Source organism: Corvus brachyrhynchos, unplaced genomic scaffold (genome assembly GCF_000691975.1).
Source record: "Corvus brachyrhynchos isolate BGI_N302 unplaced genomic scaffold, ASM69197v1 scaffold60, whole genome shotgun sequence".
In the NCBI taxonomy this organism is placed as follows: domain Eukaryota; kingdom Metazoa; phylum Chordata; class Aves; order Passeriformes; family Corvidae; genus Corvus; species Corvus brachyrhynchos.
Genome location: NW_008236767.1, coordinates 1,595,626 through 1,611,262, shown reverse-complemented (window position 1 = coordinate 1,611,262; position 15,637 = coordinate 1,595,626). Strand labels below are relative to the sequence as shown.

At 39.4% G+C, this 15,637-nt stretch overlaps 1 protein-coding gene across 3 annotated transcripts in view; it reads left to right on the top strand.

The window, feature by feature from the left end:
* The window catches only part of NOL4 (nucleolar protein 4), a 190,529-nt gene that overhangs the window by 25,507 nt on the left and 149,385 nt on the right, over positions 1-15,637 (top strand). For all 3 annotated transcript variants that reach the window (XM_017727413.1, XM_008644908.2, XM_008644907.2), the window contains exon 2: positions 9,757-9,906. In XM_017727413.1, coding sequence (XP_017582902.1) covers positions 9,757-9,906 — 150 coding nt within the window. The remainder of the gene's footprint in view (positions 1-9,756; positions 9,907-15,637) is intronic.

Here is a 15,637-nt window from a genome sequence, read left to right as displayed (position 1 = left end):
TTTACCAATTAACTAGGGTTTTGAAGCAATTTTTTTATTTAGACGTTTTGTCACTGAGCAGTGTTGATCCGTGGTGTGGTATGCTCTTGGCCCTTTACTGCAGTATGTAACACTTGGCACTTGCATTTCACATTATGTATTAAAAAAGTTCTTTCTGCCAACAGCCTTGCATCAGAGGCTTATGAGTATTTGGAACATAATTTAAAAAAATATATATTTAATATGTTTAATTTCACAGGCAGCACTTTGGGGTAATGAGTTCTTATTATTTAAGCTTCACTTTAGTGTTAGGTTACTTTTGGTGTACAGTAGTTGCATTTCATCAGTCTGAAAAAAGGTGGCATTATAGATCTACATTGCATTCCCCTAGTGCTTGAATACCTGTAAAGTATAGCACACTTTAAATTATAATTGAGCAATTGTTCATTTTTGGAGCATGACAGGAATGTTAAGAGTTAGCATTTAATTAGTAGCTTGCCCATTTCTTTTTGCTGAGCTGATGACAATACCAGATCCCATAATTTAGGAAAAAGCCCCAAACATACTAAGCAGGCCCACACTAGGATTCACACCTATTCATTTTAAAATCCCCTACAGTCAAAAATATTTGAGGAGAATAAGTTGGTTTATCCTTGTACCCTTATTTGGGAAAAGCAAATTTTTCATGCTCAGCAGAGATACAAAGAACTGTCTATCCTGAGACTAAAATAAAACTAAGTTTTGTATTATAATTGCTACTAACTTTTGGAACCAATGTTTCATGGAAATCACTGTACAGTGTGCTGATCTGTTGGAGTGGGAAGTTGAAGTCCCCTCCCTTTAAAACACTCACCAGGAGTAGCTGACCCTTCCAGATTAGCTGGGAGATTGAAAAGGCAGTTCCCCTACCAAGCATTTAGCTTGGCATTGCAGTCTTCTCTGGAAAAGTCCTGGAGTAACTGTTTACAGCTTGGCAGATATAATTATCAGATAAAATGTGTGAAGAGTAGGAAGATGAAAAAGACAATGTCATTTCAGTATTAATACACTTAGTGGACACTTGTGCTTCAGTGAGTTGTTATCCTTTAATTTTTTTACTTAGTCTGATGGTGTGTTTACAGTTTTTTCAACAGCTGAAGGAATCTGTACACAGAAAGATTTCCTTCAGCCTCAGAATATCTGTACCTTCTTTGAAACTTTTTTAGTGTCTTAGGAGAAATCTTGTCTTAATATTTACCTCTATATTCAGTTTTACTTTCAGTAAAAGAATAAAATGTTACTTTAATGGGATGAATTTTCACACACTTTCATCTTGTTTCGTGGTAGAACTGAAATGATGATAGCTTTTTAAGCTTAAAAACTGCAATTTCTTAGAATACGCAGGATTACAGAAAATTCTGGTAGAAGGTCCTTATACCTAGATGGATCCTTTAATGAGTTATGAAGAAGGAATACATGCATTAAAACTTTGGTCACGAATGTGACTTTAAACAAAAAACTTCAGTTAGATTTGTCTGTGTTAAACTTTTCTCTGTTCAGTTACCCTTGATGTCCAAGCTAGGTTTATTAGCTCTCAGCTGCTTACCAAACAGGGAGTTTGAAGAGGGCAAGTGGAGTGTGCTGGATGTTCCCAGAACTGTCATGAATATTTTCAAAAAAAATAGACTTCAAAGTCAAAACTTAATTCTTTCTAATAGAATACTAACCCATTAGAAAAGAGACAGCATCCTTCAGGGAACAGGAAATAATACAATCTGGTTATCAAAAAAAGAAATAGTTACTGCTTCTCTTTTGAAATATAAGCTTCAGAAAAAACTCTTCAAACTTCCTATGATCAGAAATTATTTTTGAGACAATTTTTCAAAATTAAGAATTCATAGGTAAATTATAGTTAAGTTCAAGTTAATTAAAAAATGTAATTCAAGAAATTGCTTTCTTTTTTCAATTTGCAGATTTTGTTTTATTACTATTATTATAAATTGACCATAAGTTTTCAGCTTTGAAATGCAAACTGCCACTTCCCTGCAGGTGTTACATGTGCTCTTCCTCTCTTTCTGTCCAATTCTAACTTTGGTTTGATTGGAATTGTCACATATATTTCACTCAATATGATGCATGTAGTGCCTGGGTTCCTTTTTCCTGTACTAAATACACCAACTCTATAAACAGGGAGTAGGCAGAATAGAGTATTAATTTGCTTTCTCTGTCAAAAAATTAAAGAAAAAAGGCCAGCTGAAATCAGACTGCATGTAATGATGGAAGCATCATCTGTTGTTTTAACAGGCTAAGTAGGCAGGAGTTTGCTAGAGAGGGAGGAATGTAGAAGGAGTAATATGGCAAATATGGTCTCTGTTTCAGAATAAGTGTTTGTTCAGCTCCTTTCTGATCTCCTGAGTCACACCGGGGCCATGTGTGTCCCTGAGCTAGACAGTTAAGTATCTTTCTCATTGGTTTGGGTAATGTTCATCACAACATGTGCGTGTGTGAAAAATCCTATTTTGTTGTCTTGTTAAGGAAGCCATGGGTGCATTTGCACTGGCATTTTCATTTGGAAGATGAGCGTGTCTTTGAAACAAAGCTCTGGACCGTGCTTGCTGGGCTTTGTTTCACAGTGCAATATTTTTTCAGTGTATAAACAGATTCCTTCCAGTGAAAGAAAAGTGGCTTTTGATAGACAGGAACGTACTGGGTTGTGACCACAAGTGTGTTTCCATTGCAGAGGTCCAGGTCAGAGATAGCCTGAAATACTTATGGTGTGGCATGAGCTCCTTGGTATCAAGTGCTTTGCTCCACAGATGTGCTGCTCCTGCGGTGCCCCGCTTGCTGATGGAGATACAGCTCGTGGTGTTTGGTTAGCCTGCTGCTACAGACTTCACAAACAGTGAAGTGTGACCCAGCTTCTGACCCGCTTTTGTTCAGAAGGTTTGTGTAAATGTTTAAACATCAAAGGAAAAAAATAATCAGGTGTTAGTGTGCTGAGGGAAAAGGGTATTCAGACCTCAGTTAAGAGGCTAGTCTTAGCTGTGAAGAGTGAACTGCAACCAGAGTTCTGCCTGTCCTGTGTTCCTCACTGGGGTCTCCTGCCATTCCTTCAAGGCTCTGAGTGCAGGCATCTTTTTGAAATTACCTCTGGTTTCCCATGTCCATGCTTGTTTTTGGTAGGAAGTGCAAGAGTCAGTACATGCACTCCATGTTTTATTTCAAATCTCTTCTGCACTCTTTCAGAGGATGATAGTCTGCCTTTTGCAGAATCACAGGGTGGGTCAGGCTGGCAGGGATGACTGTGGCCATCTGGGCCAACCTCCCTGCTCAAGCAGGATCATCCTAGAGCACATGGCACAGGATTGCATCCAGACAGTTCTTGAGTATCTCCAGTGAGGGAGACTCCCCAGCCTCTCTGAGCAACCTGTTCCAGTGCACGGTCACTGCACAGTAAAGAAGTTCCTCCTCATATTCAGGTGGAACTTCCTGTGCATCAGTTTCTGCCTGTTGCCATCCATACACACTTCTGAAGAAAGATGAGAAAGAAAAGTTTTTGCCTTTCTTTCGTATGGAAAGAGCACCAAATATTTATCTCAGAGACCACTGGCCAGGTTATTATGCATTCATGCCAAAGGAACCTCTGAAGATACCTTTGAAAATATTTTGTATATAATGAAATAGTCTCTGGGCCTATTTTACTGTGTTTCAAGGAAAGAAAGGTGACAGACAGTTTGGCAAGTTGAGTTTCACAATCCATTCTTTCTGCTTGCTAGGGCTTAGTTTGAGGGAGCTAGTGATCCACACCAGGTGATGGCCTCACGTGAAAAGACTCAGTAGGACAGCCCTTTTGGGTGGGATATTTTAGACTTATATGGCACCCAGAATTCACCCCTTACTGTTTATGGACAGCGATTTGGCTTTGGTGCTTTCCCCATCATCTGGAACAGTTCAAGAGATAGAGGAGAAAGGGACTTCTGCTCAGTATTGATTTTGTTTATTGGTTGTTTTGAACTCCCCCATCAAGCCAGGAAAAGGGCTTTTTCTCACCTACAGCTTTCATAATACATCAAAACTCTGTGTCTGTTGTTTAGTTTAAGTCTCTCATCTCAAAGGGCAAATTAATTTGCCATTTTACTTCACTTTATTATTTTTATTTTCATGATCTATGTCTACCATTAGTTTGACTCATTGCTGCCATGTCCTACCTTATTTGTTTAGTCCTTGTAGTGTGTGTTTCTCTAAAGGGAGAACTTGTCAGCTGGAAATGGTTCTGGTGTGTATCTGTTTTAATGTAACTCTGATTTTTCCTGTCTCCATCTGCTGGTAAAACATGAGATTTGTTGTTCAAACATGATTTAACGAGAAACAGAAACTGTAAATTGCAAATAATAAATATTCCTTTTGCTATTATAGGCACTTTCCATTTGGAACTGGATAGAAATGATCAGTTTATTTATTTTAGGCTGCTTTATAATAGCTACCAAGTACTATTAACTTTTGCTCTTTTGTGGATTTTAACTTTGCTGACAGGAATGAGTCAGATATTCAAATGGGTGTACTAATAACCTGGGAGTTCAAATACATGGGCTGATTAAAGTAATTTGTTCATTTCTATGGGAGTAAGAGGCATTCTAAAATGGTCATCCCTATTTTTAAATATTAATATTTTTTACAGTTACTGAACAAGCAGATAAAGGAAATAATGTACAATAGGATTTTCAGTCTGTTCATTTGTTTTGACTTATTTCTGCAGACAGATATATAGGGTTCATGTTATACATCAACTACCATTGCTTCCTCCTAACACTTTCAATACAAAATTTTCCTATCTTGAACCCAGAGGAAGTGAAACATCTACATACAGTCATGTCAGGAGCTCATTATGCACGAACTAACAATGCGTAGGGCTATGAGCAAGACTTTTTGTTTATCCGGGGTATGGTGTTTCCGTCAGCAAAAGACTTTTCTTCTCATCCAGGGGAAATTCAAAATGTGGTACAAGTCAGCAGAGGTGTGGGGACATAAATGAGCTTTAACTGTGCTGTTGTCTGATCTGGTTATATGAGAAGAATGTTGCACATCATATTTCTGCATTTAAAGCCATCTTAGATTTATATGTGATTTATATTATGCAATGAAATATTTAGGTGCATTGTTATTTGCATCTACTCCTAATGTTTTGTAGGTGCTTCTGGCTCTGATGCTTTTACAACAGAGGTTTTTATAGACCTGAACATTTTCTATAAAACTACCAACCAAGACGTTCCTTTTATTTTCTATCTCTGTCTATCATGTCTTTATAGGAATATTTTTCAAATGCTGTCAAGATGCTGATAGTTATATTCATTCACAAAGCAAGAGGGTGTTTTATGAGACCTATTTCCTCCCAGAAATTTCAACAGGAGATGGGGCAGCTATTCTCAAGCAAGGAATTACAAGCACTTTTGTTTCAGTGGCATTAATTTTAATGGCTTGTATGAATTTTTTTTCTCCTCTGCAAAGTAACTATAAAAATGACAACCTTTCATTTAATAGATATTTTTGCTGCCTTAAGAGTTTTATCTATTCACTTTACTGGCAAACTTTCTTCCTTTCTTTACTCTGACAAACCCTGTAGATTCAACCTCAATAAGAGACACTGCCTGTCTCCCCAAGCGTCCTGGTTCAAAGGGATCCTTAGCACATTCTGAGAGGTGCACAAATCTCTGTAAAATTCACTTCTGTCCAGAAATTTATTCTTTGTCTAGATATCTAAAAACAAACAAGCAAACAACTTTAATCTCAGAGTACAAATGGATTTTGTAGTGCTGAAAATGCAAAGAAACATTTCTTTATTTGTGTCCTACGAACATAGGAAGATCTCTGGATATACATAAAACCGAGAGTAAGCAGGAAAAACTGTAATGCAAAGAGTAAAATGAAATAACATCTCACTGATAGAGATTGAAACCATTCCAGCAGCTGTCAGGATGAATGTATTTTGTCAGTGTCTGTCACACTGCTGGCCAGAGAGGCATCTGAGACAACTGGTTTAGGACAGGGCATGGCACACCTCAGTGGTGGCTGAAAGGAGAGGCATGAAACTCAGCCTAAAAGATTTAAGAGTCTAAGTCCAATGCTGGAAGTGAAGCATTCAGTGAGGCTTCCATTCCTAAGTAGTTTTTGAAAGTGAGGCTTGGACTCTTTCCATGCTGAATAAAAATCCTAAAAATACCTCAGTGATTTATAAATGTCCTCCTTGCTATTCCAGAGTTGTTAGTGGCCAAGTCACTTTGAAAGTGGTATTTAGGCTTCCTAGAGTTATCAAGAAGAAACTCAATTAATATCTAGTCTGTCCAAGACAGGATTTACTCATACTATCCCTGACAGATATTTGCCTAACATGGTCGCAAAATCCTTCTGTGACATACATCCCACAGCCTCCCCAGGCAAAATATTACTGTACTTGACTATCCACATCAATAGTAAGTTTTTCCAAATATCTGATGTAAATCTCCCGTGCTGTGGTTTAAGCCTATTACTTGTCCTGTCCCTTGTGGACATTTCATAGCCTTTCAGTCATGGGAATAACATTACGATGCATTCTCTCATTCAGTTTTTTTTTAGCTTTAGTTGAGGCTAAAAGACCTGTCCCCTTAGGCACTGTGAAAATTTTTACCCAAAGCCAGCTTATAGAGCAGAGCTGCTTTGTTAATGCCTTTATCAAATAGCAATTTCAGGATAAAAGTGTAGTGTAATGGCATATGGCAGGAAAGCCTGATAAAACTGCGTCCACTTCAGAGACTTCATGGTTTAAATGGAGATTTGAGGTTTTATCATTTGCCCAGCTTTTTACCTATTGGCAGGTCAGTATGGAATATCAAAAGCATCAGTAAGTAGCTACCTTATTCAAATTACTCATCTGGTGTATTGCTTCTGCAGCTGAGGCTTACATCTCTGTACAGCGTTGCGTGTTGCCGGATGAACTGAACAGCTCGCTCACAGCAACTTGGCACCATCTGCAGCACTGCAGGTGTTCTGAATCAAGGTCTGCCTTATTGTCTTAGGCAGCACCAAACAGGATGAAGCCAACTTAGTCATGTCCAGGTTCCACTAGATAAAGTTACAGATGTAGATATTGAGTTATAGCCCTGTCTTCCTCTGAAGCAGTTTCTACTCCGTTTAAACAATTTCTTTCCTACCCTTTTTGACTGAAAAGGTTTGGAAAGTTTGTATTCATTTTCTAGCACTTCAATTAGGAGTCATGACAATTTGTGCAGACTTTACTTCTGTGTATTTTTAGAAGTAATATCAGTGCTTATTGTTTTAGTCAGCTGCATGGAGAAATGCCCCTTCAAGAGCACCCCCAGATCATACCTGGCAACCTTTGGGTGTCTGTGTCTGGGGAGGGAGGTAGGAGGACCATTAGAGAGAGCACTGCACACTATGGCCACCAAAAGCAGCAAAATGAGTTTCATTTTTGAGTTTCTTCTTTGAATGTATTCATAATGTTTGCATGTGTCAGCTCTGCTGAGGTGGCATCTCAGGTTTTAAATTAATATTGTTGTAATGCATTTCTTTTTAATTAAAAAAGAGAGCTCCCTCGTAGGAAATTTCATAAAACAAAACTCATTAGTAATAAACAGATTAAATCTTTCTCAGTTAATCAACACTATAAACTTCTGAGTATTCGGAGAGCAGTGTGAGATAACACTGTCGTCATAATAAGAGTGATTGAAATCATCAGGGATCCCACTGTGCTGTTTGGGTGGTGAGAAAATAATGATTGAAGATGGGCCCCCCTACAGCGCTCACATGTGAATTCCCCTAAAGATTAAAGCTGCAAAGACCTGAATTTGATGTTGGTCCTATCTCTAAAGCAATTTTTTTTTTTAAATAGTAGAAAATGGTGGTGGGTAGTACCAAGCAAGTTCTTAATGATGCTTAAACCAATACCTGTCACAATGCCACAAAGTTTTTGAGCTGGTGGTCAGTGACCGATCATGAGCTACGAGCTAGCTTCACAGCTTTCTCAGAGCAACTGTTCCCAGCTGAGCTGAGGCTTTAACCTGTGGTGGAGACTGCCCTGCAAATTCCTCATCTTGTTACACCCTGAATCCTCAATACAGTCATTTCCATCAGAACTGTGGCAATGCTCTCATTGCACATGTGCTGGGGTTCTGCCTGGGTCCAGCTGTCTCCTGGGGATAAAGAACATGGTGGAAGAGACCACGTAGCTTTGGGCAGGGATCTCTCTGAAGAATGTTGGGCATACTGGAGCAGGACAGGGTGTAACCTGTCTGGCTGGTAGTGCATCAACACCTCCTAAACCTCTATCACTTGGATTAATGCATGTTTAGAAGGTTATGCTATAAAGGTATTGACATTTTCTCCATTGCTACTAGGAACATGTCAGAGGTCCTCTATGTCACCCTGGGGGGTTCTTTGGAGCTGTTGGGATTATCTAGGTTCTTTCTTCAAAATATATGAAAAATTGAAGTGGGCTGGAATAAAAATAGGGGGAGTGAGAAAAATGAATCATGTTTGTCCACATACAGCAAACTTAGTGGAGTGTGTTAGCAAGGAATTATGATCGTGGGACAGCAAGTGGGAGTCATACATAATTATTACCTTTTAGTTTCTCATCTTTTGTTTTTATTCGGTCACTGAAGCCATAATTGCATGTATTTTGTCATAGAAGTGCCCATGTAAATCAGTTTTGTTGTGGCATGAATTACATGATCAGTAATGGTGTTATAAAATATATTAAGTTTGGAACAGCCTTATTGCTTAAAATACACAGTGAATGTTAGGTTATGCTGCTGCCTCCAAAGATCTAAATTCGAATACAGTGTTGGAGTGCAAGGGAATTGGCCATTCTTATTTCATTCTTCATATATTGATGTTGTATTACAAAATTCAGCCTGCTTGATAGATGTCTATTCTGGAAAAACAAGAGTCCCAGTTCCTGCCCCTGCATTAGAACTCTGTCCATAGGCAGCTGTAAAACAAACAAAACCTCGTGTGGGTGGTTCTGTTAAAAAGGCGGGAACTGAACTGCACTGGTTAAATTCAGAGATATTGGGGACTGTTTCTTTTTAGAAGCCTTTAGCTATCATGACACTATCACTTTTGAAAATCAGATGCTAGGTGTTCTCACTTTTCTGTCACTTCTTCCAGCCGGATGTCTGTGTGCAAAAGTAGAAAATTTTAACAACATCCCTTTCTTTTCCTCATGTTGTGGTATGTCCTCATGGAGTATGTCTTCAAGCAATTTTTGCAGGGGCAAATTGTTTGTAACAACTTCCTTCGTGTTCATAATTACAGTCAGCTCTTTGAGTTAAAACCTTTTATTAAATACCTTTGTGAAATGCTAGACACAGATTTACTGGGAAGGGAGTGTGAGAATAAAAGAACTGTTGCATCCTTACTAACAACCACATAATGCATTTTTGTGCCACGTCTTTGGGACTGCTTCTGCCTTTGAATTGTGTCTGTGCATTTAGAGAAAGAAGCACAGATACTTTTTGTTTTGTTTTTTTAAATATTTAAAAAAATACTGGAGTGGAAGATCACTTCCTATTAAGAGGCCAAATGCCCTGGTTTGGCAAAATGGACTGCTTGCAGTGATCCTTGTGATCACACAGCTTTCCTACAATACTGTGTCTGTAGGGTGGGTGATCTTCAGATATTAATGGAAGGGTCTTTAACTCTCTTCTAAAAAAGGACAATGTGTCTTATGATTATCACAATTTATCTATTCATCTTGTCTCCCTTACTTTTTCTGTTCTCTTTTTTATTCTTTTCCCTTTGCAGGATGGAGTAGGTGTAGATGAGAAGCTGTCTTTACGGCGGGTGGCCGTCGTAGAAGATTTCTTTGACATTATCTATTCCATGCATGTTGAAACTGGGCCTAATGGAGAACAAATCAGAAAACATGCTGGACAAAAGAGAACGTATAAAGCAGTAAGTAAAAAAACCAACTAGAAGTGAACATGAGTCTTTAAAAATGTGAGTTATTTGGGCTTAGTCACATGGCATGAGATTTGTGGGTTTTTTTCCAACTGAATTAGTACTGATAACCTCACTCTCAAATTGATTCCAGAGATCTTTCAGTAATGCATGAAGACATATGGTTTAGAAATCACATTTGCTGTGTAATAAGGGCCACATCCATTGACTTCACTAGAGATTTTCTCATTGGTACGAGAGGAGAATTTGCTATTTCTGTAATGGTTTTGCAATTTTTCTGATTTCTCTGTATGAGTTAATTGCTATTAAATGGATGAAGTGTTAAAGAAGACGTAGAAGGAACTGTCACAACTTGGCTAAATGGGTTGCTGTATTTCAGCATAAAAATGCAGGTGCCTTGTAGTTTATTGCTGCAGACTAAGTAGTACCTAATGGTTTAATGGTATGAAAACTTGTAAATGTCCTAAATTCAAAGGGCTGGAAAGCTACTAGGTACAGTAAGGAAAGTGTTAAGGGGGCACCTCTCATACCTGCATAAACTGGCTGAGTAGGGAGAAAATATTATTTCTAAAATTTTGGTTGTATCAGTACAGTCTTAAAATAGCTGCAAATAGCTTTTGTGATTAGTGACACAAGTACAACGCTTAATTTTCTTGTGGAGAACTAATGAAACATTTGCTGCACTTTCCCAAGGTGCTTAGAATGTATGGTCTTACCTGGATTTGAGTGACCAACTTTTCATGTGTAAGGCTGTGATAGGGCCAGGCACACTCAGAGGTGGATCCTGACCCATCTGTCCAACTGTTTCCAGTTGCTGAAGCTCCAGGGGCCCCCCTGGCGTGGCAGAGCGGGGGTGTCCAGCCAGGGCCCATCACACACCCCTGGCCAGAGTGCAGGGCATCCAAGGCACCTCTCCCTCTGGTCCCAGTGGGATGAGGCTGGCAGGGAGCTGTGGACAGCGCCCTGAGGTGACCTACCACCCTCAACACAGCTCTTCCTCTTAAAAACAACCTGCAGTTATTTGAGCTGTTTTTCATCAGAGGTCACCAAAATATGGGGAAACTCCAAGTTTCTGATTCTATTTTGGCTGTGAGAAATAGCTGTTTTTCCATTACTGGTTTTTTTTTACCCATATAACAGTCTTTTCTCTGTATCTGTGAATCCCTTCAGAGATATTTTATTTATAGGCTATTTCAGATGGTTTGTTGTGGGATAAGCTCTTGGCAAAATTTCTTCTAATTTGTTCCCAGAGGTATTGACCTTAAGACAGACATATGAAGACATCTTTCATGTGGGTGTGCTTTTGTAAGGCTTAGAGTGTTATTTCAGGGTGAACAAATGCAAACTCCTTAAATTAATTTTTATCTGGCACCTCAGCCATTTTGATACTTTGTCTTCTCTTTCGAAAAGCATTAGAAAAGTGGTATTTTCCATTGACCTTTCTATTTTGTTTTACTTCAGCAATCTATTCAAAGGTATAGGTCACAAACATCTTAGAATAATATACAGCTATAAGGAATGCTGCCAACTATAAATACAATACTTCAAGTCATCATCCCACAAATACGTGCCAAGTATAATATTTACTACCATAAGAATCCCATGATTACAGGTCAGATAAGAAATTTGTGAATAGCATGAAAGACTAGTGTATCTTTGGTGAGAAGAACTATTTGTGCAGATTCAGTAGCCTACGCAGTAGTTTCATCTATTGTCAACTTTTATTGCAATTGAGACATGAGCCTGTTGCATTGTTAAGGATGCCCAAATGTAAGTTTTTGTCATTATCAGTCTGCAATATTTGTGCATCAATTTCATTGTATATTCATTTATCAAGGGCATTGAGTCATATTTCCCAGTGACAGGATTCACATATATAATTTTGAAGGACTTCCATAGATTAAAAAAATGGACAAAAGACTCCAGAAGAAACTAATTTCAATTCTTGCTCTCTATTCTGACGTAAGAATTAGCTTGAGTAAACAGGCATCAAACTCTACCAGACCATCCGGGTAAACACATGCTCCTTTACTGGACCTGTCCATGAAAATGCCTTTAGTAAAATTAAGAGCTGTAGTGTCAGTCTGTTCCAGGAAGCCACACAGTACCTACCTCCCCTGTGGCACTTTAAGGAGGAAAAAGTTAGTATCTCGGGTAACTGTCTCCCAAAACATTATACTCTAAAAGCTTTATAAATCAAACTGGAGTACTTTGGCAGGGTTTAATTTCATTAAGTGAATCTGGAACAAGATTAATTTAGTCTTGTTTCTTTATTCACATGTCAGAAGTGAATCATCCCTGAGATCTCTGCATGTATTTATCATGCATAAGTATTCGCCAAATGGTTTGAGTGAAGAACTTTTATAGGAGAGATGGTTCACAAACAGTATGCTACAATTGATACTTGTAATTCACAACCCCTGGCATGAGTTGGTCACATTGCTTCTGTTCTCTCACTGGGTAACCAAAACCTTTTAACACAGAAATTATGGGGAGAAAACACCACAATTCGGTACAAAATTTCTGAACTTCTGAAGTTCATAAATACTGTCATGGATTTTCAGTACCTAAGTATTTCTGAAAAATTAATGGCACAGCCCTTGGGAATTGCAACATATTGTTTTTAAGTAATTAATTTACTTAAAGATCTGTGAGTCTCGTTTTCAATAGTGAACCTGCTCCACTCAAAGTTTTGAAGGCCCCTCAAGCATGATTGGAAGGATAATGAAATTGTCAAAGGTGACTTAATTAACTACTGTCTGCATGTACATAGAGTAACAAATTTGGTATAACTAGAGTCTTTTTAATTTTTGATAAAGTCACCCTGGGTGCTGGAGTGCTAAAATACTTTAGAATGTCTCTCTAAAAGTGTGTTCTGAACACTTGACAAACTCAGGGAATCTGCACTGCCTTGTTTATGTTAACTGTGTGGAAATGCATGATATTTTTACAACTGATTGATTTGTGTGGGACTTCCTACAGCGATGCTGTACAAGAAGATAAATAGGATGTGGTACTTGAAACCTCTTAAAGAGCAGAGTACTGGAAGAGTCTTCCCATTTTAATTGGGGCAGCAATATACCAAACTTTAGGATTTTTGGCACAAACCCTATACGTAAACTAGGAAAGCATCTGTCCTTCAATATTTAAGTTTAGAATAAGGACCCAGTCTCTTCTCCTCTTCACACAAAAAGATCAGAAGAGAATTGTATAAACTCTGTGTATATGGTGTGGGAGAGTAACACTGAAAACATGCAAAACAGGAGAAGTGTCCTATTTAACTGGCAGATTTTGTGCTCATTTCGGGTGCCTGACTTGTATACAAGGTAAGATTGATGTGCTGCGTTCCTTGCCAGCATAACTTTAGGTAGATCTACACCAGCAAATCACCCAGACGTGGCTCATATATGTAAAATGAAACCAAGAATTTTAAATCCTATCCAAAGTGTGCCAGACTGAAGGAATAATTCATGCGATGCTTTTAATCTCAGCTGTTTTCCCAGTTCCCAGGGAAGTTTACAAGCAGGGAAGACATTGGAGGTCTTGATCTGGGAGATAATTCCCTCACAAAGGCAGGATATGTGACACAAGGCCTGGCTGAGGTGGTTGCTCAGCAGGGGCACAGGTGACCAGGAAGATACGGAAGGTGAAAAGAGCATGTTCCTCACGGCAAAGGAAAGCAGCGGTGCCCAAAGGGGTCTGTGCTTGTCCTGCCTTCCCCTGGGTCCTCTGCTGGGCCTCACAGGAGGTGGAGTGAAATGCTGATGCAGGCAATGTGGTCAGGAGAAAGTACTGGGATCGCACAGGAGTATCTCTGCTAGCAGTTGCTGCCACAGCTCAGTGTCTGAGGGGAGCTGCTTTGCTTTGGGGTAGTACTTTTCACTCTGTGTTCCCAGGGAGTTATTTTTGTATAGGCATCCCACTCTGAAAGGAGAACTGTGGCATCAAACTGGGCATGGGGATGCATGGGAGAGAAGTGTTCAGGAAAAGAATCCATCTGGTGTATTTGGGAAAGGCATGCAACAAGTGTGTAGCAGGCTTTCTGTGCCTTTGTAGAGCTACATTTCTTGATTTAAACTATTCATCTGTGTCTACAACTTAAATACAAGTGCTGAGGGGTATATCAGAGGTGGGAGTAATGGGGAAAAGTTGTGGCTACAGTAGCAGCATAATGCAACAGGCTCAAGCTGTCAGGACAACTCTGTGATTCAGTGCAAACCAGAAAAAAAAATAGCCTTATTATATTTTTCAAGAAACGCAAATGGTCTGTGATGAGACTGAAGATCTAAAACATCTGTGTTACCTCTCATGCCCAGCTATAGGTACTGTTAGGCTAGATTAAGTGATTAAGCCCTATATTTCAGAATAGATTTATATTCCTTACTTTGTTTTAATATCCTTAAAAAAGATATTAGATTTTAATTCATTCAAACAATTGAGTAGGTGCCTCACCTTTCTATGTTATATCTGAGCACATTTTCCCATAACTAAGTGCATCATCTAGCTCAGAACCGTGTGTCTCATAGCTACCTTAAGCAACTTTAATTCTATGTACATATTCTACTTGAAATTTTTACCTATGAAAGATGATCTAGTATCTGTCTGTTGAGCCTGCTAGTCTCTCTGAAAAACCTTGAAACACTACAGCAGTGAACTTAAATTGTTAGTGGGGGTTGTCATGTCTGAGCAGGTGAAATGGGTTGGTTAATAAGACTCTGAACCCATGAATGAAAAAAGAGCCACTGAGCTGATGAGCTGGAAGAAGCAGGCTTGCAAAAGATGGGGGAGATACTAATGTGTCAAGGGAAAGTAGCTTGAGACAAGACTCTCATCAGGAGTACATAAATGTATAACATCTGAGGCATAACAGGAGTCTTTTGGATGTGGGGCAATATCTGGGGTCTTGTGCCTCATCCAGCTGTTTCAGTGATAAATGTTTCTTGATTCTGGATCAAGCTTTTGAGTAGCTTCTTTTTCTCCTGTCAGCCTAAGAAAAGCCTTTCTGAGATTGAGAATCAAGGGGTTACTCTTTTTCCCTCCCAAAACAGGAGCATGCTTGTGAGTCCCCTGTGAGCATCACACTGAGTGTACTCTCCTCAGGGAATAATTTTTTGACAGGTTGTACTGTGAAGTAACATCATCTCCTTTCTGATCAAACAGGGCTAAAGTAGGCTTGGGGCTTGGCTGGTTTCTGTACAGGGCAGACCTTGTCCTTGGGGAAGTGGAAGAACTTGAGCTTTGTGCAGGGCCTTAGCATGCTTAAATTCTTGCATCCATACCATTCTTGTGTGCATGGCAAAACAGCCAAGCTCCGTGCACTTTTACTCTATGGGCTTGTTCCTGCTTCTTTGCAAAGGGTGACTGTTGAGTGTCCTGGCAATTGTCCCACTAGCAGGTGTTTCCCATCGCTTCCCTCACAGAAAGCAGCTTCTGCTATATGGGGAGACAGGGGAAGGGAGCTGTGAAGCGCAAGTTTAGCACATGAAGGAACAGCATTTCCCACAGTGTAGCGGGGTAGCGAGCTCTTGATAAAACTCCCAGCAGTGATATATCTGATTTCCTATGTCAGCCTTCTATTGTGACCTCTTGCTGAGGAAAGGAGAGGGCTTCCCTTGGCTGGCTCACCCTCCTGTCATCAAGAAGCCCATTTCTGCCACCTGGTTTGATGGCTGTGGGCCCAGGACAGATTACCATCTTCACTCTGTCCCTGTCTTTCTCTCTCTTT